This window comes from Bos grunniens, chromosome 2 (assembly GCF_055505025.1).
Source record: "Bos grunniens cultivar Pamir isolate PY7600 chromosome 2, Bosgru_T2T1.0, whole genome shotgun sequence".
Classification (NCBI taxonomy): domain Eukaryota; kingdom Metazoa; phylum Chordata; class Mammalia; order Artiodactyla; family Bovidae; genus Bos; species Bos grunniens.
In genome coordinates, this window is record NC_141166.1 from 132,665,666 (window position 1) to 132,692,224 (window position 26,559).

The 26,559-nt window shown below is 39.8% G+C and overlaps 1 protein-coding gene across 2 annotated transcripts in view; it reads left to right on the forward strand.

Moving 5' to 3' along the window:
- The window catches only part of UGGT1 (UDP-glucose glycoprotein glucosyltransferase 1), a 110,851-nt gene extending 84,749 nt beyond the window's left edge, over positions 1-26,102 (forward strand). For both annotated transcript variants that reach the window (XM_086362612.1, XM_086362613.1), the window contains 12 exons: positions 5,086-5,244; positions 5,773-5,858; positions 7,621-7,705; positions 9,074-9,162; positions 9,620-9,724; positions 10,957-11,041; positions 12,056-12,238; positions 13,651-13,811; positions 14,976-15,090; positions 19,557-19,673; positions 20,097-20,265; positions 22,003-26,102. In XM_086362612.1, the coding sequence (XP_086218738.1) occupies positions 5,086-5,244; positions 5,773-5,858; positions 7,621-7,705; positions 9,074-9,162; positions 9,620-9,724; positions 10,957-11,041; positions 12,056-12,238; positions 13,651-13,811; positions 14,976-15,090; positions 19,557-19,673; positions 20,097-20,265; positions 22,003-22,028 (1,380 nt within the window). In that variant the 3' untranslated portion in view covers positions 22,029-26,102. The remainder of the gene's footprint in view (positions 1-5,085; positions 5,245-5,772; positions 5,859-7,620; positions 7,706-9,073; positions 9,163-9,619; positions 9,725-10,956; positions 11,042-12,055; positions 12,239-13,650; positions 13,812-14,975; positions 15,091-19,556; positions 19,674-20,096; positions 20,266-22,002) is intronic.
- The last annotated feature ends 457 nt before the right edge of the window (positions 26,103-26,559 follow it).

Sequence of the window (26,559 nt, forward strand, 5' to 3'; positions counted from 1 at the left end):
GTATAGAATCAAATGCAAAGCAAGTTTCTTCCATATTTCCCAGGGTTTTTGCTGCTCTTTTTTAGGCTTCCTCCAGTTTCTCTACATTCCACTGAAAATATAGAGCCTGACACTTGTGAGCATGTGGGGGTTTCCCTCTTAGCTCTTAATATTATACTTTTGGAATTTAGTATTGCAGTAACATGTTAAGCTCCAAATAGTTCCATTATCAGCATTAGATAAGGCTATAAAACCAAGCCTGAACTAGCCTGGGATAGAAACTCTTTAATTGTTAGTTTGGTGCAAGCGTAATTATGATTTGGGGCCATGAATTTTAAATCATTATAACGAGGCTCAAACACATCTTTATTAATCAGAGTAAGAACCATTACAATTAACATGCTTTTGCCAATGAGAAATAAGTTTGTTTAATCTTGTAGCATACAAATTCATGATTTGAGATTTGATGAACTCGTGGAAAGCGTTTTCTGCCTCCTGCTGGTGTGGAAGCTTTTTCCAGGCATGAAGTTGTCAGTATGTTTGCAGAAGTGGTAGTTGGTTGGCAAGAGATCTAGTGAATTTGATAGATGAGGCAAAACCTTATAACCCAATTCGTTCAACTCTTGAAACATTGTTGGGTGTTGTTGTAAAGAAGAATTAGGCCCTTTCTGTTGACCGGTGCTGGCTGCAGACATTGTAGTTTTCAGTGTTCAGTTCAGTTCAGTCGCTCAGTTGTGTCCAACTCTTTGCGACCCCATGAACTGCAGCATGCCTCCCTGTCCATCACCAACTGCCGGAGTATACCCAAACTCATGTCCATCGAGTCTGTGATGCCATCCAACGATATCATCCTCTGTCGTCCTTCTCCTCCCGCCCTCAATCTTTCCCAGCATCAGGCAGGGTCTTTTCAAATGAGGCAGCTCTTTGCATCAGGTGGACAAAGTATTGGAGTTTCAGCTTCAACATCAGTCCTTCCAATGAACACCCAGGACTGATCTCCTTTCGGATAGAATGGTTGGATCTCCTTGCAGTCCAAGGGACTCTCAAGAGTCTTCTCCAACACCACAGTTCAAAAGCATCAATTCTTTGGCGTTCAGGCTTCTTCACAGTCCAACTCTCACATCCATACATGACTATTGGAGAAACCATAGCTTTGACTAGATGAACCTTTGTTGACAAAGTAATGTCTCTGCGTTTTAATATGCTGTCTAGGTTGGTCATAAGTTTCCTTCCAAGGAGTAAGCATCTTTTAATTTCATGGCTGTAGTCACCATCTGCAGTGATTTTGGAGCCCAAAAAAATAAAGTCAGCCACTGTTTCCACTGTTTCCCCATCTGTTTACCATGAAGTGATGGGACTGGATGCCATGATCTTCGTTTTCTGAATGTTGAGCTTTAAGCCAACTTTTTCTCTCTTTCTCTTTCAACTCTCCTCTTTCACTTTCATCAAGAGGCTCTTTAGTTTTTCTTCACTTTCTGCGATAAGGGTGGTGTCATCTGCATGTCTGAGGTTATTGATATTTCTCCCGGCAATCTTGATTCCAGCCTGAGCTTCATCCAGCCCAGCGTTTCTCATGATGTACTCTGCATATATGTTAAATAAGCAGGGTGACAATATACAACCTTGATGTACTCCTTTTCCTATTTGGAACCAGTCTGTTGCTGCATGTCCAGTTCTAACTGTTGCTTCCTGACCTGCATACAGGTTTTTCAAGAGGCAGGTCAGGTGGTCTGGTATTCCCATCTCTTTCAGAATTTTCCATGGTTTATTGTGATCCACAGAGTCAAAGGCTTTGGCATAGTCAATAAAGTAGAAATAGATGTTTTTTCTGGAATTCTCTTGCTTTTCAATGATCCAGCGGATGTTGGCAATTTGATCTCTGGTTCCTCTGCCTTTCCTAAAACCAGCTTGAACATCTGGAAGTTCACGGTTCACATACTGCTGAAGCCTGGCTTGGAGAATTTTGAGCATTACTTTTACTAGCGTGTGAGATGAGTGCAATTGTGCAGTAGTTTGAGCATGCTTTGGCATTGCCTTTCTTTGGGATTGGAATGAAAACTGACCTTTTCCAGTCCTGTGGCCACTGATGAGTTTCCCAAATTTGCTGACATATTTAGTGTAGCACTTTCACAGCATCATCTTTCAGGATTTGAAATAGCTCAACTCGAATTCCATCACCTCCACTAGCTTTGTTTGTAGTGATGCTTCCTAAGGCCCACTTGAGTTCACATTCCAGGATGTCTGGCTCTAGGTCAGTGATCACACCATCGTGATTATCTGGGTCATGAAGATCTTTTTTGTACAGTTCTTCTGTGTATTCTTGCCACCTCTTCTTAATCTCTTCTGCTTCTGTTAGGTCCCTACCATTTCTATCCTTTATTGTGCCCATCTTTGCATGAAGTGTTCCTTTGGTATCTCTGATTTTCTTGAAGAGATCTCTAGTCTTTCCCATTCTGTTGTTTTCCTCTATTTCTTTGCATTGATCACTGAGGAAGGCTATTATAGCAAGATCTCTACTTGCTATTCTTTGGAACTCTGCATTCAATTGGGTATATCTTTACTTTTCTCCTTTGCTTTTTGCTTCTCTTCTTTTCTCAGCTATTTGTAAGTCCTCCTCAGACAGCCATTTTGCTTTTCTGCATTTCTTTTTCTTGAGGATGGTCTTGATCCCTGTCTCCTGTACAATGTCATGAACCTCTGTCCATAGTTCATCAGGCACTCTCTCAAATCTAGTCCCTTAAATCTATTTCTCACTTCCACTGTATAACGGAATTTGATTTAGGTCATACCTGAATGGTCTAGTGGTTTTCCCCACTTTCTTCAATTTAAGTCTGAATTTGGCAATAGGAGTTCATGATCTGAGCCACAGTCAGCTCCTAGTCTTGTTTTTGCTGACTGTATAGAGCTTCTCCATCTTTGGCTGCAAAGAATATGATCAATCTGATTTTGGTGTAGACCATCTGGTGATGTCCATGTGTAGAGTCTTCTCTTGTGTTGTTGAAAGAGGATATTTGCTATGACCAGTGCGTTCTCTTGACAAAACTCTATTAGCCTTTTTCCTGCTTCATTCTTTACTCCAAGGCCAAATTTGCCTATTACTCCAGGTGTTTCTTGACTTCCTACTTTTGCATTCCAGTCCCCTATAATGAAAAGGACATCTTTTTTGGGCGTTAGTTGTAAAAGGTGTTGTAGGTCTTCATAGAACCGTTCAGCCTCTTCAGTGTTACTGGTCAGGGCATAGACTTGGATTACCGTGATATCGAATGATTTGCCTTGGAAATGAACAGAGATCATTCTGTCATTTTTGAGATTGCATCCATTTCGGACTCTTTTGTTGACCATGATGGCTACTCCATTTCTTATGAGGGATTCTTGCCCACAGTAGTAGATATAATGGTCATGTGAGTTAAATTCACCCGTTCCAGTCCATCTTAGTTCGCTGATTCCTAGAATGTCAACGTTCACTCTTGTCATCTCTTGTTTGACTGCTTCCAATTTGCCTTGATTCATAGACCTAACATTCCAGGTTCCTATGCAGTATTGCTCTTTACAGCATCAGACCTTGCTTCTATCAGCAGTCACATCCACACCAGTTTTCAGTCTATCTCATTGATTTGCTGTGCATACTTCTCAGATATATTGTTTTTGCCATGATTCAGGAAGCTGTAGTGGATCAGCCCAGTAGCAGACCACCAAACAGTAATCATGACCTTTTCTGGTGCAAGTTTGGCTTTGGGAAGTACTTTGGAGCTTCTTCTTGGTCCAGTCACTGAGCTAGTCATTGCCAGTTGTCATATACAGCCCACTTTTTGTTGCATGCCACAATCTGATTGATAAATGGTTTGTTGTTGTTGTGTAGAGTGAGAGAAGAGGACACTTCAAAACGATGTTTTTTGATTTGCAGTCATGAGGTACCCACTTACTAAGCTTTTTCACCTTTCCAATTTTCTTCAAACGCTGAATGACTGTAGAAGAGTTGACACTGAGTTCTTTGACAACTTCTCATTGTTTGTAAGAGGATCAGCTTCTATGGTGGCTCTCAGTTGGTCGTTGTCAACTTCCAACGGTTGGCCACTAGGCCTCTCATCTTCAAGTCTCTTGTCTCCTTTGTAAAACTTCTTGAACCACCACTGAACTGTACATTCTTTAGCAGTTCTGGGCCAAATGCGTTGTTGATGTTGTGAGTTGTCTCCACTGCTTTACAACCCAGTTTGAACTCAAGTAAGAAAATCGCTTGAATTTGCTTTTTGTCTAACATCATTTCCCTGATCTAAAATAAATATAAAATAAACAGGAAGTAATAAGTCATTACCAAAAAAATAAGGTGAGAAATATGCATTAAAACAATGTATAATATAACTACATTTATTTAGAATATATTCTAATATCAAGCAACAGATTTCAACAGTGCAAAATTACAATTACTTTTGTGCCAACCTAATAGCTAAAGCCAACCTGCCCTAAGATTTTGTAATTATACCATATTTTCTGCAAGGAATTAGCAATAATTTAGGCAGTTAGTTTTATGCCACTATGGAACCATTAAATATATCTGCGATATTTGCATTTAGAACAGCAGTATTTTCAGCTGTCTTCTAAAGGCCAAGATGAATTTTCATTTTTGTCGGATGTTTTTCTGAAATTTTATTTTATGTGATTTTTTTCCCAATACTACCTTCCTAGATTAACATCTTATCCTCTCCTCTGTACTTTTGGAATAACCTCCTTACTGTTTTTCTGTGTCCTTTTTCCTGCCTCTCCTTCCAACCCACCTGAGTTTCTAAAATTGTGTATGCTTGTTAACTACCAGCACAATCAAGATACCAGAGCATTTCCATCTCTCCAAAAAGTTTTCTCATGCCCCTTTGCGGGTAATCCCCTCCTTCCCCCCCAGGCCACAGGCAGCAGCTGATCTTTTCGTCACTATAGTTTTACCTTTTCTTGAATTTTTTATGAATATGATTATATGACATATAGCTTTATGTCTGATTTCGTTCACTTTGCATAGTGCATTTGAGATTCATCTGTGTTGTTGCATGTATCACTAGACCGTTTCTTTTTACTGCTGAGTAGTCTCCAGGTTGTGATTTAATTTTGATATTGCAGGTGGATAGCGTCGTGGCTGCTGAGTATGAGCTGGAGTACCTGTTACTAGAAGGTCACTGCTATGACATCACCACCGGCCAGCCCCCCCGGGGACTGCAGTTTACATTAGGAACTTCAACCAAGCCAGTCATTGTGGATACCATTGTTATGGCTAACCTGGTAAATAACAGTACATCAGGTGGCGATACTGCGTCATGTTAATTTGGGCCCTACACTTTATGACGGAGCGATTAGCATTCTGAACATGAGTGAGATTAAAGTTCATGATGGACTGAATTTGGTCAATTTAAAAATCATCAGTTTAGTTAAACTTGTAGATTGGAATCACATGGCATCTTAAAAGAAAGCATGCTAGAATATTTTGCTCTAACCAGACTGGCTCCTGAAAATGTGTTGCTTATGAGCCAATAGCCTTTTTCTTTTTTTAATTTTGTTGGAAATTTGAAGTATATTCACATATTACATACTGCTTCTTCACTGAAGTACAGCTAAAGGACAGGCTTCTTGGCTTGACAGGCCTGTATTTCGCTAGTGTTTCTAATATGTGGGTTTTAAGAATTGCATTGGTTTAAGTATCTTATTTAAAATAAAGTTGACTGACATTTCAAAAAAGAAATAGCTGTCCCTCAGAAACAGCATTTTGATGTTTCCAAGAGAACTAAAATTTGTCTTGTCTTCTGGTCCTAGGGCTATTTTCAGTTAAAAGCCAACCCAGGAGCTTGGATTCTCAGACTAAGAAAGGGACGTTCTGAAGATATTTACAGAATCTACAGGTAGGATTAAATGATACAGGTGCATTTTTTCAGAATATTCTGCAGTATGAATCAGCTTGAATTGAATAGTACACTGGCAGTTAGGCAGTTAGAATTTACTTTGTAATTGTATGTGCTTTTCCAGAAAATGAAATGTGGAAGAGTGGTTGGGGTATAATTGAACAGTAAGCAGTATAAGTATTAGCAATATATGTAATCAGGTCTGGCTTCAGTCCCTCTTTTGTGCTAACTGTCCCAGCACCAAATCATTCTGTCAGCTGTGATGAAAACCATAGGCAGATGAGAAAGTGAGTCATTTTTAGGAAGGAGAAAAGAAATGAAGAACAGTTCAGACTTTTCAACCCAGGGTAGTATATTTGTGTACCCTGAGTGGGTTGCAGATTGACCAGACATAGGTAGGCTTTGGTCTTAGAACCTTGGTGGGAGCACTTGTCTTTTTAGGTCTGAGAAAGCATGGAAGTACTCCCAGCATGTCTGTCAGTAGCCTGCTGTTTTGCTTTAAGGTTTGCTACAAGTGACTGTTGGTTTAAAAAAATTATACTGCCTTCTAAAGAGGTGTGGTCTAAATTCTGTTTAACACAATTTAAATTAGTCTTAAGCTATGTGAGAAGACGTCATGCCAGTTCATTTTGGGAATGATTTCCATTAGTTATTTGAAAACAACATCATGTTGTGTCCTCGTCTTAGCTTCATAGAATCTGATCTGACACACATGAAAGCAATGTGAATTTCGGCATATTTCTTACCAAGAAAATAGAAGATTTTTGTATTATAATTATATCTTCATTGTACATGGTAGGGTTTTCTCCAATAAATGTTTTCCCTAAATATGGTTTTAAAGAATTTTAGTACTGTCATTAAGAGCTTATCTGTTGTCTTTCTAAACCCCGTGCCATCTGTATGCCCTTTTCTTAGCCACTCTTCCCTCTAGGGTGTGTGGGCCTCTTTCCACCTAGCAGTTGAGGGCTCTCTTCCTTCTGTGCTTCCTGGGCTCTGGAATGTTCCATGCTCCCTATCAGAATCTCACCTTTGCCCATGAACTCTGCTCTCTGTTGGATGGAAGTGAATTCAGTGAATTCATATTTTATCATGGCTTTATATAATTAGCATCTTAAAAATTGGTGACTGGAAATTTTAGACATTATCGTTGATTAGGGAGGAAACACTCTCTTTAAATTTTCTCCTCTGCTCTGTCTGCTTGCAAACAGAGCTTGTTTTAGTTCTTCCTGCAGAGTATGGACGCTAGATTGAGTACATGGCCCGGACTTGGCTGTGTGCCTCCAGGAAGGACAGAGTTGAAGCCTTTACCAAACTCTGAAGTAGAGCTGTGTCTTGCTATGCGTAAAGTAATGCGTGCATGTGCACTCAGTCATGTCCGACTCTTTGCGACCCAGTGGACTGTAGCCTGCCAGGCCCCTGTGTCCATGGAGTTCCTAGGCAAGAATATTGGAGTGGGTTGCCATCATACTCTTGCCAGCACTGGGAGCCTCTCAGTGTATGGAAGGTCATTCAGTGAGGGGCTCCAGAAGGAAATTTGGGCTGTGACCAGTTCACATGTTCAACATGTAAGGGTAGAGATTTTGACAAGTGCCTCTGTGTTGCTTGAAGGGGTTTTCTGCAGGTTGTGAGAAAATAATTTGTTCAGAAAAAACTCCTTTATGATGAAAGATGGTGGAAAAATACATCAGATTGATGTAAGTCCATTTACTGCAACTTGAGAATTATGATTTGTGATACCTGCCTTCCTTTCTTCTTTTCTAAGTCACGACGGTACAGATTCTCCACCCGATGCTGATGAAGTTGTTGTTGTTCTCAACAACTTCAAGAGCAAAATTATTAAAGTGAAGGTAAGTTTGGTATATTAAGGCAGCCACTCTATTTTAGTTGATAAAAGCAGCAGTAACTTGGTCTTTAGTAGCTGTTATATAAAAATATGTATCTTTAAACCAGCTCCAAACTATATGAGGTGATGGGATGTGTTAACTCCAGAAAAAGTGCTGTTATTATGGTGAAAAAGTTGCACAGCTGTGTCCTACTCTTTGTGATTCCATGGACTGCAGCCTGTCCCACTCCTCTGTCCATGGAATTCTCCAGGCAAGAGTACTGTAGTGGGTTGCCATTTCCTCCAAGGGATCTTCCTGACCCAGGGATCGAACCCAAGTGTCTAGCATTGCAGGCAGATTTTTTACCGACTGAGCCACTAGGAAAGCCCGATCATTTCACAGTATAGAGCTGTACCAGGCCATCATGTCCTGCACTTTGAATTTACTCAGTGTTACTTGTCAGTTATATCTCAGTAAAGCTGAGGAGAAAGGAAAGAAACCCACCTAAGACTAATTCACCTTTGGGATTTTACTGTAGCCTTATAGCAATTCGGCTTGAAATGCAAAGCATATTTTGTAAATACAAGTTTGTGGCTTTCTTCAGCTGAGAGGTTGCGCCTTTTGGGTTATCTCATTGAGCAGTGCAGGTCTCATTTTACATGAAATGTTTTCATAGATACCGCTTTGTTTGTACAATCACAGTTCACATTATTTTTTGAGAACTGGGAAGAATGCCAATGAGAATTTCAGCAACAATAATAAATGGTGGTAGCCTTATTTAATTTCTTCTCACTTTTGCTTTCTGTTCTTAGAACTTTGAAATTCCTAGTGCATTATATTCAAATAAAAGATATTATGAGACAGTCATTATACTTTAAAATCTAAAGCAGGCCACACATGGTTGAGCAGAAAAATGATCCCTATGCTCTCAAGAAGTTTTAACCCCTCTTTGCACTAGTCAGTCCTAAAACAAGGCTGTCACGTGAGATGACTCCTTCCTGGCAGCTGGAGCATGTGCGCACTGTACTCTTTGCCTAGAACTAGAGTTAGCTTGGTGAATGCATTTCTGTTTTTACTTAAACTGTAAGGTTCTTTGCCCGTTTTTCAAACTAGAGACAGTTATTATCTAGTTACAAGAGGTTGCTATCTCCTCATTAAGATTTTAATGTGGTATGATGAGCATAGTTCTGTTGAATGTGTCTGGACTCATTCAACAGAATTCAGCATTCATGTTCTGTTGAATGTGTCTGGACTCAGAGTATGTTATATCTGCTCGCAGGAGAATTCACTCTCTAGTGTGGTCAGTATTCAGTGAGCATCCCGTGAAGATCAGTTCAGTGCCTCCTCAACCCAGTAGGGAGAGTGAGATTCATCACATGTGACTGATTGCAGGTTCAGAAGAAGGCAGACATGGTGAATGAGGACTTGCTGAGCGATGGGACTAATGAGAATGAATCTGGATTTTGGGACTCCTTCAAATGGTAAATTGGCATCAGAAAGAAGTGATGTTTTTAAGGAAAAACTGAGATGTAAATGCCATCCCTCCCTTCTTTTGAATATAGTAATCCTGTCTGGGCTTTTCAGATTCTGCTCTTTGCATCCACTTGTGTGTAGAGTAGATGAGTGTTCCCTACTGAGTTACTGAAAGAGGTTAGTGTCCCCTCATAGTGGAGTTCCTTCTGTGCCTGACTTCCTAACTCCTGTTGGACTTTTCCTGCTCTTTGGAGAGTTGAGTGGTAACTGCTCAGTTAAATTTGCATTGTTTGTTTTGCATTCTAGTGGACTAGTCCAGTCTTCTCCTGAAGCTCCACAAGGCCCTCTGGGCAGCCTCCCTCTCTTTGTCCTGGTGGGAAGCACCGTCTCCTTCCCCTCCCCTTAAAGGGCAACATGTCTGTACCAGCATTTCAAGTATTCTTGTTTTTACCTTCTTTATTGTAGGGGCTTTACAGGAGGACAGAAGACCGAGGAAGTGAAACAAGACAAAGATGACATAATTAATATTTTCTCCGTTGCATCTGGTCATCTCTATGAAAGATTTCTTCGGTTAGTCATGTTTGGTTATTTCAGTGTATATGCATGAATTTGTCATATTGTTCATTAGGGAATACACGTTTTATGGGATTCTGCCCATTATACTTCTTTGGATTTGAGGCACTCTGAGGATTGTGTATAGATGATTATATATTGTTTCGATTTGGCCAACCTCATGAAATGGACTATATAATATATAGTAAATGAATCTGTAGAGCTATTATAAGGTTATAAACCTTTAAAACTACTGTATGCACATGATAAAGAGTGGCTTTTCATTGTCCACCAAACATTGCCAAGGATAGAGAATAGAGGTGGAACAGGGCCATGGACCTGCCTTCTGATGACTTGTAGGAATTTAGAGCCAGGAGGGATTTTAGTTGTGTTTTATAGACAGGCTGAGACTTGGAGGGTAGCGGGACTCAACTGAGGTCACATAGCCAGAGTGGAGGGGAGGCACAGGCTTGGCTGGTGAATGCAGCCGCCACCAGGGGGAAAGCCCTCAGGGGCGCCTTGTGGTCAGTGGTCAGGGGGGCTTGGCTGTGAATATGCACCTTTGCCTGGCAGTGACTCTCCTAATGCCAAGGCTCTTTTTTACTTGTAATTTTCCACTACAAATCTAATATAGCAGATAATCAAGATGTCATTTTACTCATGTTTAGCTGTCATATTCCCAAGAAATATATCTGACCTAGAATTGTAATGTCAGATGTTAACAACCACTGAATTTAATTAAATTCCTTGACTCAAAATTTGTTTCTGTTTTCCAAGTAGGGAATCCTGAAGCTATGATCATTTGCCATCCCCTTCCCTCTGCCTACTGTCCTCCCTGGCTGGGCTCCCCGATGTAGGCTGGGAGAGGCAGTGCTATTACACAGCTGCTAAGGCTTCACCGACTTCTTTTTAGAGTGATGTAGTCGTTAAACACAACCTCCGTGATTCATTTGTACCATAATTAATGTGTCAGTTCATAAAGGAGTTTATTTTAAGGTGTAACGTAATTAGAACACATGCCTTTATTAGTCTGGTGTATTTTTATAGGTGATAAGTACTTCTTTCTCATCCAGTGATGACTCTATAAAATGAATAAGTGCAAGTTTCCAATTTCCACTATTCAGGGTCTCTCTTTGCCTAACTGAGCCATTAGTTAGCTCTGCCATAAAGAACATTGAGTCTAGTGATTGATTTTGTTGAGATTAAAAAGATTTGAATGATTGTTATTATTGTTTGCTTTTGTTTGACAGCATAATGATGCTATCAGTACTGAAGAATACCAAGACTCCAGTGAAATTCTGGTTCTTGAAGAATTATTTGTCCCCCACGTTTAAGGTTTGTTCCTTAGGCTTTGAAAAGGAAAACATTCTTATTAAGGAGATATATACAGTGCAATATACTGTTTACTACTTCTACTTTATCTGTGTATTTAAAAATTTTTTCCTTTTATTAGGTTACTGTAATTCACCTGCATAATTATATGTTGATTATTCTTTCCCCTGTCTGTTCGGGGGGAATAGTTGTTATAAAACTGAGCATAGAATTACGACTTGGTTGAAGCTTAGATAACATAAGAGGAGAGTCTGTTTCTTCCGTTTTGATGAAGTAACATTTCTCAAGCATGAATGTCCTCATTTAATGAGAAAGCGCAGTACTGGTTCCAGTGAGAAGGATGGTTTGTTCTGTTTTGAACAACTGTACCCAGTGATCTGTGGAAGTAATATATCATCTGTGCAAAGCAAAAACACACATGGAAAGTTTAGAAAGTTTTCTGCTTTGTTTTTATCAGTATTTGTCATGCAAATTGATTTATTTGCATCTTTTTCTTTGTTGTTCTGTAGAATTTATTAAGCAACTTTTAATATATTCAGTAATATCTCTCCTAGATAAATAATTCACTTCTGGTCCCCTAGGGTACTTATATTTAGAATCTGAAAGACTTGATGGCAGCAAACTTGTTCAGAGTATTTGAGTTTGCCATGTCATTCCCTGGATTAGACTTAGTGGTGAGAAAGGCTTAAAATCAAGCTCAAAAAAATGTTTTACTGAAATCAAGTTTAGACAAAGTCCATTTCCCTTAAACACACACACACATAAATTAGTTATATAAAAGCCTTCACTTAAAGATTTCTGGTCATCTCATGTGTGATTAGAAATCATAAAAAATGGAGATTTGACAGAAAGTTTATATGTATTCTTTACGTAGTCACAAGTTAGTCAGGGTCACATTCCTTCATTAGACTGCTGATACAGTAAATGTGTTTTACTTGTGCCATAATTGTGGTTTGTTGCCTGACTTGTTTTTCTTAATCAAAGTAAATGCTTGTTGTTCTCTGTGTCTGCAAATAGGAGTTTATACCTTATATGGCGGACAAATACAATTTTCAGTATGAGCTTGTCCAGTACAAGTGGCCCCGGTGGCTTCACCAGCAGACTGAGAAGCAGCGCATCATCTGGGGTTACAAGATCCTCTTCCTGGATGTGCTCTTCCCACTGGTTGTGGACAAGTTCCTGTTTGTGGATGCGGATCAGGTGAGCTCTCAAAGGCTGGGTTTCAGCAGTGCAAATTAAGGGCATTAAAGTTCCTTTTCCTTTTTAAATGATTTTATCTTTCCAGTTGTGGGAAAATACACACTTATTTTACATTATTCAGAATATGTGAGTCTATTTGCAGAATAGCAGTGGTGACACAGACATTGAGAACAGACTTATGGCCATGGCTGGGCAGCGGGGAGGAGAGGGTGGGGGGTATTGGATAGATTAACAGGGAAACATACATTACCATATGCAAAACAGACAGCCTGTGGGAATTTGCTGTCTGACTCAGGGAACTCATACTGGGGCTGATAATAACCTAGAGGGCTGGGATGGGGAGGGAGGTGGGAGGGATGTTCAGGTAGGAGGAGACATGGGTAAACCAATGGCTGATTAATGTCGATGTTTGGTAGAAACCAATGCAGTATTGTGAAGCAATTATCCTTCAATTAAAAAGAAAAAAAAAAAGAATATATGGAAAGGTATCACCAGATGTGGTCACTTTTAAAGTTTGCGTTCAGTGTATCTCCTTTCATCTTTCCTCCTGTGCCTCTTTTATGTAGTTGTGATCACATCATTTATGTAGTTTTGTATCTTAAATTTAACTCATTTAATATACAAACTAAAATTGAAAAATTTGCCGGTTTAACAAAACACTGCTTGCTGTCATCTCCAGTCATTTGCCCCAAAGCTAGGAGTTATTGACGTGGGTAAGAGAGGGGGTTGGTGCCTGGCCTTGACCATATGGAACTCTTCAGATGGTCTTCCTGCTATCAGGAAGACAGCTGACTTAATTAAAAGGAACATACAAATTTTAGAGCATACACACTCAAAAAGTGTAAATATACTTCTGCCCTACAGCCTTTGCCTTTATCCTGAACTATCTAAAACCCGAGTTCCTCATCTGAGTGGAAGTGATGTAATGTGTGCAGAAGTCATTTGGACAAAAATCATCCACTTCTTGGGAATTCTGCCCCACCTGGCTCATTTATATCACAGGTGGCTCAACATGAAGCCTGCTTTCCTAGTTCTGCGATCACATTTCATCCTTGCTGAGCACTTACTGTGTGCCAGGCATCGTTCTCCATCTGTCATACACGAGTTCACGTGACCCTCCCACCAAGCCTGTGAGATGTCCAGTTTAGACCCAGAAACTGAGTCACAGAGAGGCAACACGATGTGAATCTGTTTTACTCCTGCCTTTTTTTGAACACTTAGAGTACTGTGTCCCAAGCGCTAGGCTAATCATCTTACGTGCCAGAGAGGACAGTCAGCCTAATCAAGAAGCAGCCAGGCTTGAACTGGGATTGCTGCCTGTGCCACTGACCAGTCCCTGAGCTGCCCTCAGTATTTTTAGGAAACTGCTCTCTGCATGGGTGTTAAACAAGTGACTGTGATCCTTTCTTCAGATTGTACGAACAGATTTGAAAGAGCTAAGAGATTTCAATTTGGATGGTGCTCCTTATGGTTACACTCCTTTCTGTGACAGCCGCAGAGAGATGGATGGCTACAGGTTCTGGAAGTCAGGGTACTGGGCCAGTCACTTAGCTGGGCGAAAGTACCATATCAGGTAATGAGAATGTTATGGTTTGATTTTCATTTCCTTAAAATTAATTTTGTGTATTTAAAATTGTGAGTAGGTAACATGTTAATGTGGTTCAAAAATAAGAACTATAAAAAATAAATAGTGAAAAGCTGCCCTGTTCTGTCTACTTACTGTGTCTCCTAGAGTTTTTTAATTTTTAGGTAAAAAACTATGACTTCTTTTTTTACACAAAATATATCCTACCTTATTTACAGTTTTGTGCTTTGCTTTTTTAACTTGATGTTTCTAGTAGACCTTACATCAACATGTAGAGAGAGACCTTTTTCCTTTTTGTATCAACATATTATTCCAGTACATGTATCACTGTGGTCTTGCTATGACATACAACGTTATTTGTTGTTGTTTAGTCACTAAGTTGTGTCTGACTCTTAAGACCCCATGGACTGTAGCCTACTCCTCTATCCATGGGATTTCCCAGGCAAGAATACTGGGGTGGGTTGCCATTTCCTTCTCTGGCAGATCTTCCCAGTCCAGGGATCGAACGCTCATCTCCTGCGTTGGCAGGCGGGTTCTTTACCACTGAGCCACCAGTTAAACACACAATTTCCTATATTTCAAATATACCTATAGAATAGATTCCTGAAACTCCTAGGTTAAACAGTGTGTGTATTTGTTGTACATCTGTTGTTTCTGTATATTATCTTCTCTGAGAAAAGTGTGATTTGGACAGTAGGGAAACCTGTGGGAAGCAACATATATAGAGAGAAATATTGGGATGTTGGTGATTAAGTATTGTACTGTATGCCCTTGATCCGAAGGAACTATAACACTTGGTTTTTTCCTGTGTAACATTTAAGATATCATCAGGATATCTTTGACTAATGATTATTAATTACTATAGTTTTTATTATCAAACCTGCTGACATTTGCTAGAAACTTCTTTTGCCAGAGATTATTTCCTTTGGAACAGTGACAGAATGAGCTTGTGGTACCAGAATATGGGTTTTGTAATCACTTCCTGAGCATCTTTGAAGTGGTACATACTGACTGTGAGCTCTACTGAAGAGCCTCAGCTTACCTTTTCCACGAGAAACCAGAATGTTAGCCTAGTGATCTGTTCCATTCATCAGTGGGGTTACTTTTTCTGCCATAATCCATGGTTATAACAAGTGGATTTTCTCTATCCAGTGCACTGTATGTTGTGGATCTGAAGAAGTTTAGGAAAATAGCAGCTGGTGACAGACTCAGGGGCCAGTACCAAGGTCTGAGTCAGGATCCTAACAGCCTTTCAAATCTTGATCAAGTAAGTGGCCACTTTTTTTGGTTAACAGTTTTGGTGATGGGTGTACAATGTTGTGTCAGAAAATGAAATAGTATTTGCTTCTCATTTCTCTCTGTTGAGATAGTGTTTTGTTTTTTTGTGGAAAGGAATTTGTGTTTATTGGGGGGGTGTGTGATTTTTATTTGCCCTTAAGAGAGGACATAGTGGTAAAAAATATGATAGGCCTGATGTCGGTTTGGGGAGGGAGATGGAAGGAGGGCACTGCCATATCTTCTCATTTTGTGCCCAGCTAAGCTGATAAATTTGTTTCTCTGCCTGCTAGGGTCAGTTTGTTTCTCTTCTTTAGGAACCAACTATCACAGCACAGGATATAGTATTATTATTTCTCTTTTTTCTATATCAAAAACCATGGTGTTTTTTTAAGAAGTTTAGCTGAATCACTATTTATTAATGCTAAACATTTTTTAGAGATGAGATTGTAGTTTGTGCTTTTGGTACATAGTTTCACATACTTTGTTTTGCTTAAGTCTGCTTTAAACATTTTTCAACCTTTATTATGATATTTAGCACCTATAAATAAGAGTGTACAAAACAAAATATGTAAATACATATTCATATGCATCAATGAAGTACCACACAGCACACACCCATGTACTGCCATCCAGTTTAGGAAATTCAACATTCTTCCAACTCAAAAGCCACCCTCTTCTGCAACAGCATCCTAGCTTTTGTGGTAATCATTCCATGGCTTTTCTGTGTTGAGTAACTACTTACACATGTGTCCTTAAACACTATAGTTTTGCCTGTTTTTTTCCCCTGCCTGTCTCAGTGGGATTATACAAGGTGTACTCTTTTGAGTCTAACTTCTTTTGCTTAACATTATGTTAATGAAATTCATCCATGCTGCTGTATGAAATGGTACTGTGTTTTGTTTATTATAAATTTGGATTGTTTTCCATTGTTGTCTTCCATGGATAATGCTGCTGTGATCAGTTATACATAATCTTGGTTGATGCAAGACATTTGATGTACATGCAAATACATGTACACATATTGCAGTTGTGTATACAACTACAAGTTGAATTGCTGAACCATCAGATGGGTGGATCTTTATCTTTATTAGATAATTCCAAACAGTTTCCAAAGTAGTTCTGATTTATACTCCCATCAGCAGTGCAAGGATTCCTGATGCTCTGTGTTTTGAGTAATACTTATTGTTAATCGAATTGATAAGATGTGAGCTAGCATCCCATGTGGCTTTCAACTGGAGAGTTTCATCTGTTTATATTTAATGTAATTATTAGTGAGGTGGGATTTACATCTGCCAGTTTCTTGTTTTCTATATATCTTTTGTGTTTCTCAGTTCCTACATTACTGCCTTCGCTCATAGATGTTTGAATTCCCCTCTTGTTTCTTTCACTGTATACGTGGAGATTTTCTGGGTTTTTGTTTGTTTGTTCTAGCCCTGTTGCTCTAGTCTGAGAAAGTATTCTGTATGATTTTAGGCATTTAAAATTTGTTGAGCTTTGCTTTTTGATCCAGATATGGTCAGTTTTGGTAGACATTTCATCTGGTTTTATACCCTGCAGATGTTAGATGTGATGCTTTTCTTTGTATGTCCAGTAGGTGAGGTTTAGTGATAATGTTGTTACTGAGTCCAAGTGCAGTCTGCTTGCTGCATGACAAGGCAATAAATTGAGAGATGAGGTGTTGAATCAAGGAATAGCAACTTTATTTGGAGACCTGGGTGTCCAAGAAGATGGTGGACAGGAGTCCTAGAGTACTATCTTATTGGGGATGCTAGTTTCTTTTATAAAACAGAGAGAGGCTGGAGGTGAGGAAGTAAAGTGAAGAGGCTGGAAGTCTTGCAAAATATCTCCTGGTTTGGCCAGCCTCTGGGAGGGGATGTGTTGATTTCTTCTTTCCTGCAGCCATTCACAGGTGGACAAGATCAACATGTTTCTCTAAGCTGAACAAAACCCCTTGAGTTTACCTTTCAGGCCGAGGGACAGGGTTCCCCAAGGCAGGCCATTATGTATGCTTGTTACTATAGAAAGCATCCTTTTAGTGATTTAGAAAGCATCCTCTAGTGATGACAAAAGCAACAGAAAGCATAAGGTAGAGAAACAGATCCAACAGAGTCAGCTTTTGTTCTTTCCTGTTACATTCTGTGTGTTTTGTCTGTTTTTCTATTAGAGGCAATTATGTTAAAATCTCTTTCCATAATGTGAAATCTTGTCTTTAGTTTTGTCAAATTTTGCTTGATGTACTTAGAGACTATATCGTTCATTGCCTAGAAACTTAGAAGTCATATATATTTCTGACAAGTTAACTTTTTATTATTTCTGTTGACGCTTTTTGGGCAGGGGCTTGAAGCGTGCTTCATCTAATATTAGTATAGCTACACTGGTTTTCCTTTTAGTTAGTGTTTCATGGTGTATTTTTTTATCCTTCTGTTTTCAATAGTTCTTAATCCTATGTTTTAGTTCTGTTTCCTATAAAGAGCTTATATTGGTTTGTTTTTTCATTTGGTGTGACCGTCATTTAATTTGAACATTAATCCGCTGATAGTAAATGTAATCACCAACAAGTTTGGCTTTTCCACAGTCCCCTTGCTTATGCCATATGTCCTGTGTTTCTTTTTTTTCCTTAGTTTCTTTCCAAATGATCGAGAGTTTTTAATAATTCTATTTCCCTCTATACAGTTTTAAATAATTTTTTAATGATTAGCCTAGAGGTAACAGCATGCATTTCTGACTTTGCAAAGGCTAATATTAAATAGTGTTTTACCCAGCTGCTGGACAGTGCAAAGACATTAGAACAGTTCTTCTCAAATTTTAGCATAATAAAAAAAAAAAATCACCTGAAGAACTTACTAAAGCACTAATCTTTGGGCCTCAATCCTCCACAGGCTGATTTAGTAGGTATTGGGTTGGACCTAAGAATCTACATTCTGAGCAAACTCTGTGCTCCAAGTCCACATACTACATTTTGAGTAGCATTGTCTTAGACCTCATTAACTCCGTTTATCCATTGTTCAGATCAAGTAATATTTCATTGTATGTGTATACTACATTTTGTTTGGCTATTCACCTGCTGGTGGACATTTGGCTTATTTCCATCTTTTGACTGTTGTAAATAATGCCTCTATGAACATTGGTGTGCAAGTATCTCTTTGAGTCCCTGCTTTCAGTTCTTATGTGTGTATACCCATAAGTGAAATTATTGGATCATATTGGTTGTTTGTGTCTTTGGACAATAGAACATTTTATTATTAATGTGTCAAACTCAAAAGTTTTACTAAGAAAAAAGCTTCAAAGCATAGAGTACAGTTGGCTTCAGAAAACATGTGGGCTTCATCTCCCTGGGATCAAGCCTCAGTTGACAAGGTGAATGTAGAGCTTCCTTTAAGCAAAACTTTGACATTACAAGAGCCACATTCAGTGCTTAATTGGCTTTTAGAAGGCAGTGCTGTTTTTCTTAGAAATGCCCTCAGGAAGGGAAGTCTGTTGTTGCTGTTCAGTTGCTAGGTCATGTCCAACTCTCCTGACCCTGTCAACTGCAGCAGGCCAGGTTCCCCCGTCCTTCACTATCTCCTGGAGTTTGCTCTAATTCATGTCCATTGGTTCTAATCATCTCATCTGCCACCAGCCACTTCTCCTTTTGCCTTTAAATCTTTCCCAGAATCAGGGTCTTTTCTAATGAGTTGGCTCTTTGAATCAGGTGGCCAAAGTATTGGAGCTTCAGCTTCAGCATTAGTCTTTCTAATGAATAATCCAGGTTGACTTACTTTAGGATTGACTGGTTTGATCTCCTTGCAGTCCAGGGGATTCTCAGGAGTCTTTTACAGTACCACAATTTGAAAGGATCAATTCTTCAACGCTCAGCCTTATGGTCCAACTCTCACATCCATACATGACTACTGGAAAAACCATGGCTTTAACTATGTATATGGTTCTTTGTCAGCAAAGCAGTGTCTCTGCTTTTTAATTTGCTGTCTAGGTTTTTCATAGCTTTCCTTCCAAGGAGAAAGCAGACTATTTGTGAGTATTAGCCTAAAGTTTTTCAGGCGCTTCTTATGGGTAGGTGTTTTATGGATCATCTAAACTTTGGTTTTTAAAAACACCATCAATAAATACTGTAGGTACTTTACAGTTTTTGCTAAGGACTCTCTCTGTTTTAAAATTTTGTGATTGGCATGTGATATGTAATGAGCAGCTAATTTGCTGTTCATTTAAATTTCCCCTAGCACTTTATTTCTAAATATTCTGTTTTGTATTTTATTGAAGCATAGTTGATTTACAATGTTGTGTTAATTTCTGCTATACAGCAAAGTGATTCAGATATAATATATGTTCTTATTCATGTTTTTCCATTATGTTTTATAATAAGATATTGAATATGCTTCCCTGTGCTCTATAGTAGGACCTTGTTGTTTATTCTCCTAGAACTTCAGATTGTTGTGTTCTGTCTTCTCTACTGAATAGGATTTGCCCAATAACATGATCCATCAGGTGCCAATTAAATCACTCCCTCAAGAATGGCTTTGGTGTGAAACGTGGTGTGATGATGCCTCTAAGAAAAGGGCAAAAACAATTGATTTGGTAAGTTGTCTGTGGCTCTTTTCTGCATTCAGTCCAGTCTGATGTATAGCTAGATAATTTGGTCTTTCTCTGTAATTGTGTAGTTCAGGGGTTGGAGGACTTCTTACAGTAACCTCAGCAGGAAGGCAACTCCTCTATTGTCTAATGGGGCTGTGTTCACTATTTAGAATCCATGAAGGTACCATTTGTCTTCCAGATCACTCTGTGCCTTGTTTTTCCAAATGGACTTTCTCTTTCTGCCTTCCAGTACTGCTCCACGACTTCTTTGCAGAAGCTTTGTATGGCCTCTACCACATTGCTTCTCATATCATTGTTCTTTTTGTCCAGTTAGGACCGACAACCCAAGAATAGAAACACCTCTGAATGCTATATAGTATACCCTTCCTTTAACTCGGTTGAAGTACGTTATTTTGATTTTCACAGTGTAATAATCCAATGACCAAAGAGCCCAAGCTGGAGGCCGCTGTTCGAATTGTCCCAGAGTGGCAGGACTATGATCAGGAGATCAAACAGCTACAGCACCGCTTTCAGGAGGAGAAGGAAATGGGAGCACTGTATAGAGACAAGACAGCAAAGGAGGCAAGCCGAGAAGGTATGTACAGATCTTTGGCTTTAGGTAGGTGCTTCTTGGCCTGTCTGATTTCTGTTGCAGAAACAGAATCTTGTAAGAACAGGAAGAATCAGTTATTCAGTCTTCCATCGTGACATCTGATAGTCTATATTTTTCACTTTGCTTATTCAATTGGACTTCTAGACAGTATTTATTAATGTAATTGCTGCCTTTCTTTCTTCCTTTTTTTCTTTTTCTTTCTCCCATCCTTCTTCCTCTCTTCCTCCCTCCCTTCCATCCTTCCTTCTTTTGTTTTCTTTCTTCTTTTGAAGAAAGAGTGCTTTGTGATTATTATTGTTTAGGTTTATGAGTTTTGTGATACATGACATACACTGGTTTCTCTACTTTGTGTACATTTTGAGTGGTAGCCAGTCTAAAAAATTGTTAGAATACAAAAAGTGACTTTATATAAACCTTTAATAAGATTTACTCTGGATTTTAATTTATTCAGCTCAAAACTAATTCTAAAAAAGCAATTATAGAAATGGATCTTGAGTGTTTCACCTAAATATCCTGAAGACTATGCCATGATATTAAAATCACAGCTGAAATGTTGGACATTCACCATAAAAATAATTAAATTCATCAGTAAAACATAAAGATTTTCATAAATAAATGTGTAAAGAATGTAGACATGCTGTTTAAATAAGATAAAAACCACAAATAATAAATGAATTTGAAGAAACAGTAATCAAATTAAAGGACTCTAGCATTACTATTGGAGAAGGCAGTGGCGCCCCACTCCAGTGCTCCTGCCTGGAGAATCCCAGGGACGGGGGAGCCTGGTGGGCTGCTGTCTATGGGGTCGCACAGAGTCGGTCACGACTGAAGTGACGCAGCAGCAGCATTACTAAAAGAGTGTACATGCTGGTAATGCCAGGTTTCTCTGGTGGCTCAGATGGTAAAAAATCTACCTGCAATGTAGGAGACCCAGGTTTGATCCCTAGGTCAGGAAGATAACTTGGAGAAGGGAATGGCTGCCCACTCCACCGTTCTTGCCTGGAGAATGCCAGGGACCAGGGCAGGCTGCAGACTGTAGGGTCATAAAGAGTTGGACATGATGGATCAACTAACACTTTAACTTTTGGTGATTATTCCATTTGCTGGGGAAGATGGTGGTGAAACTCTACTGGGTGAATCTTGTTGAAGCTGTGTGCATTAGAAAAATCCTTGTTAAAAGGCAGTAAATCAATCATCAGGATTCATTTAAATTTTATATCCTCAATAATTCCTCTCTTGAGAATTTACCTTGGAAGAAATACTTCAATACAATAAAGAAGATATATACATGGAGAAATTTATTTAATATCATTTATTTTTTTAAAGGCATTGGAAAACAGTTTAAACACCCAAGACTAGAAAATGGTAAATTACACTGCTATAGAGGAAAATGTATACGTTATTAAGTGAAAAAAGAAGAATCCTGACTAAATATATGTGCATTTTTACTAGAAGTAAATATTGTACTTGTGAAAACAATTTAGAGGGAGTAGGGGTATACAGTTAGTTTCAGTGTTCTTGAAAATGAAAATGTATTATTTGTTTTTGCTTTCAAAATATGACACAAACACGTTAAACCAAAGCTCCTAAAAATTTAAAAAGAGAGATACAGTGGAGGTGGGGCACAAATAATAGGTTTCAGTAGCAGAATATGCCCAGTCTGTACTTTATAACTTGATAGTGATCCGTTTTTTCTCCACTTGCTCTCCTTTTCCATAGGACCTCAGACACATGAGGAATTATGATCTCCACGGAGGATAGGAAATTATACCATTTGAAAAACACTTTTTATATTAAATGCTAGTTTTTTCCAATTTGTCTATACAACTGCTGATGAACCGACTGGGCGTGCCGCCCTGTTCATCCTGACTCCCGCACGCTGGCAGCTCTGGATCTCTGGAGTTAAGGCTTTCTACTAGATTCGAACCTCAAAGGAAGACAAGAAACTGATCTTTGGGGGACTCTATGAAGAGCAGGCCTCTCACCAGAAGAGAAGATGGCAAAAGCAACTGGAAGAGAAACAAGCCCACACGTGCTGCAGTGTCTTAAGAGGCCACTAGCCGGAGCCGCCGGGTCCTCCTGACCTCAGTCCACGGGGAGGGGCGGCGGAGCTCCTTGCAGCGGGGGCCACCCTTCCGGGCGGGTAGTGGGTGGGGCGGCGCCCATGCGAGCCTCTCCGGGTTTGCGCCAGTGGGCCCCTGTGCCCTTACCCGGCATCAGGTTCATTGTTAAATTGAAACCCAATGAACAATCATGTGTCTTCAGGCTAAGCTCTGGGCAAATTAATTTGGGGAGAGGACGAGGGGAGGACGGGGTGGGTTGGGGTGAGGGTAGGGAAAATAGCAGCAGTAGGAGGGCTCTGGAATGTTGGGGGAGGGGTCATGAGGAAAACCAGAAATTGGCCTTTCTCTTTTATAAACTGTCAGAACCATTGTGACTAATATGAAATGAAGACATTATTCTTATTCTGCACCCAGCCCCAGTGAACTTTTTAAGTAATTGTTTTGTAAGCAATTTTTGTATTTGCAAAAATCTTTGCTTTCTCTTCCCACTTTCTTACAGGAAGTCTGTTATTTCCTTATTGGATACAGCCATAGTAAGCCTCTCTAGTGATCCACCTTGAGGGGTTCAGAACTCCCTCAGGAAGGTCACCACATCATTTACCCGCTGCTTCTCTGCAGAATTTTTGTCTCTCAGACCCAGGGGAAGTTGGCTTTGTCTTTTCTCTACAAAAGACTCCCAGATCTGAGACCAGGAGAGATTTTGATTGTGTAACTCATGTTTTTATAAATACACCGTTCTGTAGTTCTTTCAGTTTAAGCCAGCAGACGTTGCCAGCCTTCCCCTCGTTCTGACTCTACAGAGTTGCTTCTTGAAGTAAGAAGGACTCATGAGTCATGGCTTTTTGTGTCGTTAGCAACCCGGAACAGCCCTTGCGCAGCAGCCTTTCCTGCTGGGTGGGCAGTGCTGGGAGGCACCCAGAGGAGTCTTCGGGTTGTGTGAAAAACTGCAGGTCCTGCTCCCCGTCTGCCCAGGCTGCAGGCTACAGCTGCAGAGCACTCCATAGACTCCTTCCAGGGTCTTAGGACAAATATCAAATAATTAATTTTTTTCCATATTCATATGCAAGCACTAGTTCAGGAGTCTGTAAGTCTGAAGGAGCTTTTGAGTTTGCTTTTGTAAAAACTGGGGAGGAGGGACTTGTAGATAAATTGATCCAAGACTAAAAAGGTCCCTTAGAGTTATTGCTGTTGACAAAGGCGGTAGTGTGATCTATCCCCCCACCCCCACCCCCCAACACTGCTCCTCTACTGGTCAGAGCAGCTAAAGGGATAGATTCAATGAGGATGAAAGACATTTGCTCAGCTTCATCTGAGGTTTAATTAAGTCTTCCGAGAAGCTGCTGTCGCCACCACTTGTGTCTATAAACCATGGGCACAGTGGTGCTTTTTTCCAGTTTATTTTCTGGGATATTGAGCAGGAAATAACATAAAGTCACTGGGATATGCTTTCTAAATGCTGGTTCCCCTGGGTCATGGAATAGGGCACCTTTCCACCTCTTTATGCCTGGTCTCTCATGCATATTCTGTATGAGGAAGGTGCAGTGTGAAATCTATTCTCTGTTCAGTGTGTATTCTCATTGCCCCTTACCACCCTGGATTTAAGTCTCTAAATATGCAAGACCCAGCCTGCTTCTGAGATGGCCTCAGACCCTCCTCCTCATGCCAGGAATTCTTGGTTCATGTGGCATAAGATCTTCCAAAACGAATCTCTAGCACCCTAGGAAATGATGCTGCCACAAAAATTTGGTCTTGGTCAGCTTTGTCTGCTGTTTCTACTGTGTGAAAGCAAATTGTGACTGAAAAGATTGGTAGATTTTTTTTCTGAGAAACATGAATTGATTTCATTGAAAAGTTGAAGCTTCTGGAAACTGTTCACAGTGTGTTGTTTTTAACCATCATGTATATGTAATGAATCTTTTTCTTTCATCATGCCATAATAGAAAACTTGTCTTAATCAGTGCCAGAGTGATATGAAATAACGTGACATGTCAGAATGAAATGCAACAGTGTGACTTTTTGTGTTCTGTGAACAGTGATATTTGATTGAGGTCAAAATGCATGTAACACAATCTGCTGTTGGGGCTGTGGGGACATGCCTGTGTTTTGTTTTAAAATTGTCCTCTGTACGTAGCACATTGAGGATGATGGTGTGTTAGTTTTCCATACAATTGATAAAGTGTTGAATCTCTCACAATGCATTTCAGATTGCACACGCATCTGGTAAGCCCATGTATTTTGTGAACTCGGCTCTCTGGAGAGAGCAAAGGTTTTATAAACATTAAGAAGCAGTTCCAAGAATGGAGCTTAATTTCCTCTGCTGTCCTCACGACTTCCTATTACGAACCTTCTTAAGATTCTGATGGAGTAAACAACGATTATATGGTTGCAGAGTCCCTGATGGCCAGGGACAGCAGTGCAGCTTCCAGAAGAGACTGGGAGGAAGGAAAACCCATTCCCTTTGGCTGGGAGTTACACCATACTGCCACTGTGACCTGGAGCTGGCCAGATACCACCCTCAAAACGAGTACGATTCCCCTTCCCCCACACCTGCTTCATGAGTAAATTTAGGTACTTGAAAGCAGTTTTTTACCCCCTACAATTGTCATGAATGGTTAAAAGAAATGATTCAATGCAAGAGTTCCAAGGGAACATCTAGTGTGTTTTTCTGAATAAAATGATGTTAGTACTGTAGTATCAAATTTCATGGAACTATTAAAGTTTTTGTAAAGTTATGTAATGGAAGATTTCTCTTGGTAACAACAAATGGAGGGTGCATTGTGTGCAAAGTTATTTACATTTATATTCCATTGTGTAATTTTAATAGTTTTTTAAATATTTTATTTTATGGGGACATTTTTGTGGGTTAATCAACTTGAATATTGCTGTTAAGTGTCTAGTCTGGTGGGATAAACTTTTTAATTTAAATTTCTGTTTTCTCAGTCTTGACATAGTGAGGAAAGATCTTTAACCTGACAGAGTTCACCAAATGTAGACATCGTTAACTCAGGTTGTCACTGCCATTTCAGAGTATCTGGAGGATACCAGGTCCTCTTTTATTATTTGGTCTTTGAGCTCTCAGCCTAATGCAGAAATGACTTTTCTGGGTGGCGATGAGTCCGTGCACTGACTGGAGGATCTCTCCCTGTCAGGGTGTCATGAGTGCTGACAGTTTTTAAAAAACAAATCAGGAAATCAGCTTCCGAGGTAGTCCAAAGTGAGGCCATCTCCTGAGCCCTTTCCAGTTACCTCACAGCACAGAGGCCAAATGTGGCAGATTTAAGTAGGACATGAGTTAGGGTATGAACCAGGGCCTTCATCCCACCTGTAATTTATGCATCGCCTTACTTGTCACCTTTTAGATTTCCTCAGAGAAATGGGTATAATTCCTCTTTAAAATGAAAATAGCAAAATACAGTAACCTAAGGTCAACAATTTGAGACAAGAATATGAAGTACCATGTTTTCCAGTCACTTGTTTTTGGTAATAATAAGGTAAACATGGAAAAACAAAGTAAAATATTAGAATTTTTAAAGAAACTATGTACTTTAAAAAAACCCTTTGCAACTCTTATGTTTTACTGTAATCATGTTCTATGAAATGCACCATAGGTTCGGGTGCTGCCCCTTGCTTTGGAGCAAGCACTGGGGCGCTAAGTGTCTGTAGAGCCCTCTGCGCCGGAAATGAACTGAGAATGAATTTCTGGTACTGTAATGAAAATAAGGTCAACACAATAAACTTTTCCTTCTCTTCTTTAAAGCCCCCTGGTCTGTCATTCAGTTCTTCGGTCTAGGAAGAGTAGATGGTTAGAGCTCAGAGTTCCACGCCTTCATCTGACACACGCAGCAGGCCTGGACAGGAGGAAGAACTTTACCTGAACATCCTGTCTAGTGAGGAGCTGGGTCCAGGTGCAGCCGATTCTTTCGGTTCTCAGGAGAACGTTTAGGCCTTTTCTAGGTCCCAGACTTCGGGGAACTGCTTCAGCAGGATCTGGTAGGCAAGCTACTCCAGAAGCACTAACCATAACAGGAAGGATGTCAGGGCCTTTGTTCATTTTGGAAATTCTCCGAACTACTCTGGGGCTGGATTTAAGGTTGAAGATACAGTTCCCGCTTTTCAGGTGCTCACTGGGCACTGCAGGCTGGTGTAACGAGAGCTGTTGCAGAAGTGGAGGCTGGGGAGGGGCCCTTGTGACTGTGAGAACAGCGAAGAGCAC